The sequence below is a fragment of the Ochotona curzoniae genome, unplaced genomic scaffold, assembly GCF_017591425.1.
Source record: "Ochotona curzoniae isolate NIBS_2020 unplaced genomic scaffold, NIBS_Ocur_1.0 contig_66, whole genome shotgun sequence".
In the NCBI taxonomy this organism is placed as follows: Eukaryota; Metazoa; Chordata; class Mammalia; order Lagomorpha; family Ochotonidae; genus Ochotona; species Ochotona curzoniae.
In genome coordinates this window covers 21,801,417-21,809,724 of record NW_024466512.1, presented here as the reverse complement: position 1 = coordinate 21,809,724, position 8,308 = coordinate 21,801,417, and the positions used below count along the sequence as shown (strand labels likewise).

Sequence of the window (8,308 nt, the reverse complement as noted above, 5' to 3'; positions counted from 1 at the left end):
AAGAGACACAGAACAGATGGCTGGTCAAATACAGACACTAATGGGTGAGAATGAATCCAAGGGTTGTCTGAGGTCTTGAACAGGAGGTTAGGGGAAGGAAGGAAGCCCAGTGATAATGTTGCAGAGTGCCAGAGAGATCATGCTAGACAAGTCCAGGATGTATTAAGGAGTCTTTATTAACCACTAGAAATTAGCAAATGAAAAGTCCAGTGGATGGGCCTGGAGCCATGGCCTAGCGGCTAAAGTCCTCGCCTAGAACGTGCCAGGATCCCATATGGGCGCCGGTTCTAATCCCCACAGCTCCACTTCCCATCCAGCTCCCTACTAGTGGCCTGGGAAAGCAGTCGAGGACGGCCCAAAGTCTTGGGACCCTGCACCAGTAGGAGACCAGGAGGAGGCTCCTGGCTTCGGATTGGCTCAGCACCAGCCGTTGCAGTCACTTGGGGAGTGAATCATTGGATGGAAGATCTTCCACTCTGTCTCTCCTCCTCTCTGTATATCTGACTTTGTAATAAAAATAAATAAATCTTAAAAAAAAAAAGAAAAGTCCAGTGGCAATCCTGTCTGAATTGAAACCCTGAGAAAAACAAATGGTCATTACCATGAAACCCAGCCATTAAACTAAAGACCTATGTTCCAGCTTCCCCAGCAACATAAATTTTCCTAAGGACATGCAGCAAATAACCTGAACACACTTACAAAGCTGCAAACACGCACCTTTCCCTGGCTTCTCTGCTCACATTCTGTTACTGCTAGGCCTCATCTCTCCTGAAACTCTGGAAAATACATAAATTAGAAATACAAAGCATCTTATCATTAACATCTTTACAGTCCCACCCAAGCAGTGAACAGAGGGTGAGGAATACAAACAAACAGGGGCCATGCTCAGGGGCTACCTCTCCTGGAGTCTGTAAACAAGAAGCCAAAGAGCAAGAAGATACTGGGAAGGCCAAGAGTCAGAGTGCCAGAGTGATGGAAGTACGTGACCAAAAGAGCAAGCCCTTTCATGGGCCGTTATGGGGCCTTGTTTGGGGAGTGGTTATGCAACAACATAATATCACCCCCTCTCAGGTCCCAGGTAATGATAGGTGAGCATCACAGGTAGGCAGAAAGGACCACATAGATAGGGGAAGTGTGACTTTTAAGCTCATAACCTTGAATTAACTGTCTAGGATCACATCAGTAGCTGGGGTTTCTCATGCTAGGAGTCCATTCTCCAGGACAGTGGAGCTTTAATGATCCAGTGATTCCTCCCAAAGTAACTGTTATAAACAGGCTTGCAGGTACACACATATTGCCAGAGACCTTTCTTTTCCAGATGACAAAAGGCCAGGACGCTGGTGCTTTGGTTTAACTGGCAAATCCTCTTCTGCAAGTGCCATCATCCATATGGCCAACATTTCATGTCCTGGCTGTTCCACTTTCCACCCAGTTTCCTGCTTCTGCCTGGGAAAGCAGTGAAAGATGGGCCAAAGCCTGGGGATCCTGCACCCATGTGGGAGACCCGGAAGAGGCTCCTGGCTCCTGACTTCAGATCAGCTCAGCTTTGGATAATGTGGCCATCTGGGGAATGAACCAATAGATGGAAGATCTTTCTCTGTTTCTCCTTCTCTCTGTAAATCTGCCTTTCCAATAAAAATAAATAAATCTTTTAAAAAAAAAGTTTCTTGAGTATTTTGATGGTTCTGAGATGTTGGTGGCTTCCTTGCACCAACAACATCTAAAGATGTTGTTGAGGAAAACTTTCCAAGGTCTATTGGCTGACCAAGTCCACCTCAGTGCATCCACAGATCCTGACACTTGTTGCAGAGCTTGAAGCACCATTTTTTGAGATGATGTTGGCACAAAGTTACATGTTTACTACTTTTTGATAGAAAAAAATGCAGAAAACAGTTTACAATGGAGGTTTCTCCTATCAGTGAAATAGCATTTTCTGAAAATATTTATTAATTTGGCTAAATTCTGACACACTGAACAAGCCCATGCTGTTTCTAGCCTAACTTCAGTTTCTTTTTCTTTCGTCTTAGACCCAATTTCCAAACTAAATTCATATTGTCCCATTAAGGGCCAAAGAAAATACTTAATGTTTCACCTGCTGGGTGGCCATCACAGCTATCATAGTTCACCATTGAAGGCCTTTTCTAAGCACTTGTTTGACCTTCAGGGCACAGGATTAGCAGTACCAGCCTAAGCTTTCTGGGTTCTAAACACCAAACATCTCCTGAGCCTCATTTTATCTGCCTGGGATTGATTAACTGTGCGGGAGAAAAGGTTTCCTGAGGGTAGAGTGGACTACAGCTTAGGAGGACCTTGAAATTCTGCATTGGCTTGAATGCTGGAGTGAGGTGGTCAGTGGCTTAGCACCCTTGGGACACCATCTTCCGTAGACGCTAGATATATGATATTTGGAGACATGCACCACTCTAAAATCACAGTTAGGGAGGCTCAATGCCTCATGAGTTCTCTCACAGCATTTCCCTGCATTTCAGCTACAGGTGAGGGGTTGATCGCCATCTTGATATAAATGCCAGACAAGCAGCCACTGGCGTCGCTCGGTAACCACGGAGACAACCATGCCCCTCCCGCTTCGCATCCGTGGGGGACTAGAAACTACGTTTCCCATTAGTCGATTTCCTCTACTGGACCGCGAGCTGTCTAGGTTTGGCTTGTCTGCAGGCGCGACTCTGCCGCAGTGAATTGCGGGAGTTGCGGTTCGCGGCACGGCCTCACCTTCTTGCTGCGGGAGTCTCCCGGACTACAAATCCCGTGAAGCAGCGTAAAACGCATGCGTGCGGAGCGGCTGATACCCCTTGGCCCCTCCCTCCTCTCTCGTGCCTGAAAGATAAGAGAGGGCGGGGGGAAGGAAGAGGAGGCGGGATTCGAGAGCTGCGTTGGCTGCGGCCTGGTACTAAAGGGGCGGCCCCGGCGGGGAGCAGACCCAGAGGCCCCGGCGATTATGGACCCGGCCGAGGCGGTGCTGCAGGAGAAAGCGCTCAAGTTTATGGTAAGGAGACGGTGCAGGCCGGGGAACGTCCGAGGCAGTGGCGTTAACGGAGTCGCTGAGCGCCGAACTGGGCCGTCCGCCCACTGCCGGAGGGGGCAGCGGGACCCTGGACTAAGGCCAGCGGCGGGGGCGACACAGAGGGACGGAGCAGAGCTCAGGGAGGAGGCTGGGGGCTGTGGAGGGGATCCAGAGGTGGGGGCAGCAGCTCCGCCATCTTGTGGATGAGAAGCCAAGTGACAGCGGGAGCTTCATCGAGGAGGGGGGGTCTCCCGGCGGCGCGCGGGGCTTTGGAGGGAAAGGGGCGTGGGGACAGTAACCGAAGAGCTGTGGAAGCCCGGTGGAGACACGGCAAGGGGCCGCTGGCAGGGCCTTCGCAGGGTCAGAGTGACTGGTAAGGCCTGGGCGAGGGGGTGCAATCCTCAGTGGGGAAGGGGAGCTCGGGATAGAGGGAGGACAGAGATGATGGGGGTAGGGTGGGAGCGAGTAGGGCCCGATGCAGATGGGTGCGAGGTTTGGAGTTTTGCAGAACCAGGCGTGGGAAACATAACCTTTGCTATTGATGGCAAATCCCATCTTGGCCAAAGTAATGTCAAACTCTGGAAGGGGGGAGATCTTAACTTTGTGGTAGATGAGGGCAAGGACCTTGAGTGACAACCGGTGGAGAGTCAGGGGTTGTTAACTGTGAAACAATCGTCAAGAAAAGTAGTCTGTACTCCCCAAGGAGAGGCTAAGTATTCGTGCTTTAGTAAGGGCGAGGTGATGAGGCAGTAAGAGGGGAAGTAAGGGGCAGATCGCCAGAGAAACATGGATACAGGATATCCATTAGGATGGAGCAGAGCTTGGAGCTAAGTTAAGAGGCAGGAAAATGTGTGATTCAGATGCTGTATCATTTTCTAGAGAGGGACAGCCATGGGAATTACAGTTGTTGCAAAGACCCATAGGAAGTGGTGAGGTCAGTGGAGAAATTCAGGAGATGAAAAGTGGAGGGGCAAGGGTGTAAGGCAAGGAGATACATCAGGATGGGAGGATGCCCATCAGTCTAGCCAGTGAGTTGGGGTTTGTGGGTGTGTTTGAACTCCTTGGAGCTTGTTTACTTTGTATCACACTTTTCACCATGCTTGTGTTTGGCAAATTTGTATAGTCTGATATTTGATGCTTTTAATCTGATGGTTCTTGTATATTCTAGGTGTAAAATCAGACTTTGTGGTTGCAACTAAAGACTTGAGGAATGCTTAGACTTGTACTTTCACAGGTGGCCTGAGGGAAATTGATAAGGATTGGCACTTAAGTTTTTCAGAAGTAATTGTGATTTACCATTCCAAATCCTATCCGTTTGTTAAGTAGATTTGTAACTTTGCCTGAAATACAATAGCAAAACAAATAAGCTTAAATACGAATGTGATTGGATTAGACTTAAAACTATCATTTTTTTAGAGATCTACTTATTTTTATTGAAAAGGCAGACTTAGGGAAGCAGAGAAAGATTTTTCATCTGCTGATTCACTCCCCAAATGACTGCAGTGGGTGAAGCTCAAGCAGGGATCTGGATGGGAAGTGGAGCAGCCAGGACATGAACTGTTGCCTGTATGGGATCCCAGTGCTTGCAAGGGCACGATGAGCCAGTTTAACTGTCGCACCTGGCCCAAACTGCCCTGTTTGTAAGAATATATTTTTGGAAAGACTGGTTAAATTTACTAAAGCTGTACTTATAATTTTTGGTTAGTACTTTTTTTCTGTGGTTTATTTATTTTTATTACAAAGTCAGATATACAGAGAGGAGAGACAGAGAGGAAGATCTTCCATCCAATGATTCACTTCCCAAGTGACCACAATGGCCAGTGCTGTGCCGATCTGAAGCCAGGAACCAGGAACTTCCTCCAGGTCTCCCACGTGGGTGCAGGGTCCCAAGCTCTGGGCCATCCTCGACTGCTTTTCCAGGCCACAAGCAGGGAGCTGGATGGGAAGTAGAATTGTCGGGATTAGAAGAGGCTCCCATGTGGGATCCCGGTGCGCTGAAAGCGTTCAAGGCTAGGCCACGCCGCTGGGCCTGGTTAGTGCTTTTAAGAACACTAAAATTCAACTGTGACCCCAGCTCGGTAGCCTGATGGCAAACTTCCTCGTGAGGGGAGTGATCCAGACGTTGGAACATCCTTCTGCCATTCTCTCTGAATCTGTCTTTCCAACAACAAAGAATCTTAAAAAAAAAAAGTACTCACTGTCCAACAGTGCCATACTTGGTGCATGGAGCTGATAATCAAATACAGGACAGTCAGTGCTGTCCCAATCCGAAGCTAGGAACCAGGAACTTCTTCCTGGTCTCCCACGTGGGTGCAGGGTCCCAAAGCTTTGGGCCATCCTCGACTGCTTTCCCAGATCACAAGCATGGAGCTGAGTGGGAGGTGGAGCAGCTGGGACATGAACCGGTGGCAATAAGGGATCCCAGCGCATACAAGGCAAGAACTTCAGTCACTGTGATACCTTGGTACCTCACAAGGCCATCTCTGTTTTGTAAACTCTCTGTCTCTCCTGCTCTTTGAATCTGTCTTTACAACAACAAAAATAGTCTCTGGTTTAAAAAAAAGCTCAAGTGCATCATGAACAATTCCATTGAGCCAGATGGTTCTTGAATTTAAGCCTAATGTTCAGATTTTAAAATGTGAAGAACACTTGTTTTTTTTTTTTTTTTTTTAATTTTGGAAGTGAAAATTAAAAACCAATTTCCAGATTCATGTCAGAAAGGTGGCAAGTTCTTATTTTTGTTTGCCTGCTTACTCAATGACTGCTAAATTCAGAGTTCTCTGTAATTCCTGTGTGGTCTTGATATAATGGGATGTTTATCCTTAAAGATTTATTTATTTTTATTTGTAAAGTAAATTTACAAAGAAAGAGAAAGATCCTGATTTGCTGGTTCACTCCCCAAATGGCCAGAGCTGACCTGGAACTGAGCTGATCAGAAGGGAGGAGCTTCTTCTGGGTCTTCCACGTGGTCTGCAGGGGCTCAAGGATTTGAGCCGTTCTCCACTGCTTTCCCAGGCCATAAGCAAGGAATTGGATCTTAAATGAAGCAGGCAGGATTCAGCCAGCACCCATGGGTGATGCTGGTGCCACAAAGCAAAGGATTAGCTGGCTACATGAATGTAATGAGCACTGAATGTTTATTTTCGAAAAGCAAATAAATGATAAGAAAATAGTAATTTAAGTAACCTATATGCTTATGTTTGCAATCCAGCAGGTCTTCCTGGACCTGTCCTAATATTTCCTTAGTCAAAAAAAGTATGAAACTCAGCCTGGCATGGTGGCATAGCAGCTAAAGTCCTTGCCTTGAACACACCGTGATCCCATATGGGCGCTGGTTCTATCCCAGCAACTCCACCTCCCATCCAGCTCCCTGCTTGTGGGCTGGGAAAGCAGTTGAAGATGGCCCAAAGCTTTGGGACCCTGCACCTGCGTGGGAGACCTGAAAGAGGATCCTATCTCCTGATTTCGGATCAGCTCAGCTCAAGTTGTTGTGGCAACTTGGGCAGTGAATCATCAGATGGAAGATCTTCCTCTCTGCTGTCTTTCCTCTTCTCTATATATCTGAATTTCCAATGAAAATAAATTAAAAAAAAAAAAAAAGACAGGAAAAAGGCCAGTTTTTGTAAAGCCTCTGTTGCTGATGCTGGCATCCCATATAGATGCTGATTCAAGTCCCAGATGTTCCAGTTCTAAACCAGCTCCCTGGTAATGGCCTAGGAAAAGCAGCTGGAGGTGATCCAAGTGCATTGGCCTCTGCCACCCTTGTGGGAGACAGGGAAGAAGCTCCTGGCAACTGGTTTTGACCTGGCCTGACCTTGGCTGTTGTGGTCATCTGGGGTCATCTGGGGAGTGAACCCAGCAGATTGAGGAGCTCTGTCTTGTCCTTTCTTTCTGTAATTCTTTCAAATAATAAATATTTTGAAAATCTTAAAAATCAGTTAGTATGTTTTTGCCTAGCCAGTTCAAAAACCAAGTGGAAGAACTCTTGAATAAAATAGTTTTAGGACATGTAAAAGGTTTGTTTGTTTTTGAATGAGCTGACGGATCAGTGAAGCAGTATAAAAAGAAACAAATCAGCACTTAGTAGCTTAAAAATTCATGATTTCCTCAAATCTGATGCTTTTTTTAGTTTTACTTGATGTTGGCAAGGGTGCCTACAGGGTGGGGATTTTCAGAGTGCTGGCCCCTAGCTGAGTTCACCTAGGGCTAAAGGCCTTCAGTTGTGCATCCAGGCCTCTCTGTGATTGCTGGAATTTCCTTAAAGCATGCTGGCTGGGTTTTGAGGAATATTCTATGAGACAAGAAGTAGGAACTGCCAGTCCTTGCAAGTCCTGCGTTTAGAAGTCTAAAAATGTTTCTTATGGTCAAAGCCAGCCAAGGTAACTCATAGTTAAAGGAGGAGAAATAGCTTCTACCTATTAATGTGAAGAGTAATGTACAGAAACATGAGGTGGGAGCTGTAGGAAGCAGTCTTTTGAGACTACTATCAGTGCTATTCTGGTAGGGTGTTCAAGCCAAAATACAAATGAGATTAGCCAGATTTATGGATAATGGTACTAGGAATCATTGGGAGGTATTGTTCTAATTTTTATTTTTATGTTTTTGAAAGACAGAGGGGGACAAAGCCAGAGACACAGAGAAATCTTCCATCTGCTAATTTCACTCCCAAGTGCCTGCAAGAGCCAATGCTGGGCCAGGCTGAAGCCAGGAGCCTGGAACACAATCTGGGTCTCCCATGTGCGTGACAGGGACCCGAGTACTTGAACCAACACCTGCTGCTTTCCAAGGTGTACATTAGCAGGAAGCTGGAGTCAAAGGGGAGTGGATTGGCTGGAATTCAAATCCAGGTATGGGATGTGAGCATCCCAGAAGGTGTCTTAACCCCTGCATCAAATACCCACCCCAGCTACTAATAGATCTGCATGACAGACTCCTAGTGAATTAATCTGAGTCAATAACTAACATTATTTGGGAAATTTGGTTATTGCTTTTTAAAATAAATCTTCTAATTTTTCACAGTTGACTCTAATTTAGCTCAGTGAGATTGATTGCTAGCTTTTTGTGGGCCTCTGAAACCAGCTCCTAATTTGCCAGTTTCTGTACATCCTTAATCTATGTGTAATTTAAATTAACTTTGAGTTTTTTTGTATACTCTAATGTAGATATTAGGGTATAAAATTATAAATTAGTGATAATTTGTGTTGCTTTTTGTTTGTTTTTATAATAGCTACTTATAAGAAATAATTTAAAATGAGTAATTTCATACAGAATAAAAATTCTGTTGTC

General features: G+C 45.9%; 1 protein-coding gene across 3 annotated transcripts in view; it reads left to right on the top strand.

Annotated features, from left to right (window-relative positions):
- The first annotated feature begins 2,851 nt into the window (after window positions 1–2,851).
- BTRC (beta-transducin repeat containing E3 ubiquitin protein ligase) overlaps window positions 2,852–8,308 on the top strand; it is a 150,990-nt gene continuing 145,533 nt past the window's right edge. The window contains exon 1 of one of the 3 annotated variants that reach the window (XM_040992280.1): window positions 2,852–3,004. In XM_040992280.1, the coding sequence (XP_040848214.1) occupies window positions 2,957–3,004 (48 nt within the window). In that variant the 5' untranslated portion in view covers window positions 2,852–2,956. The remainder of the gene's footprint in view (window positions 3,005–8,308) is intronic. The other 2 variants (XM_040992278.1, XM_040992279.1) reach the window with 2 other exon arrangements.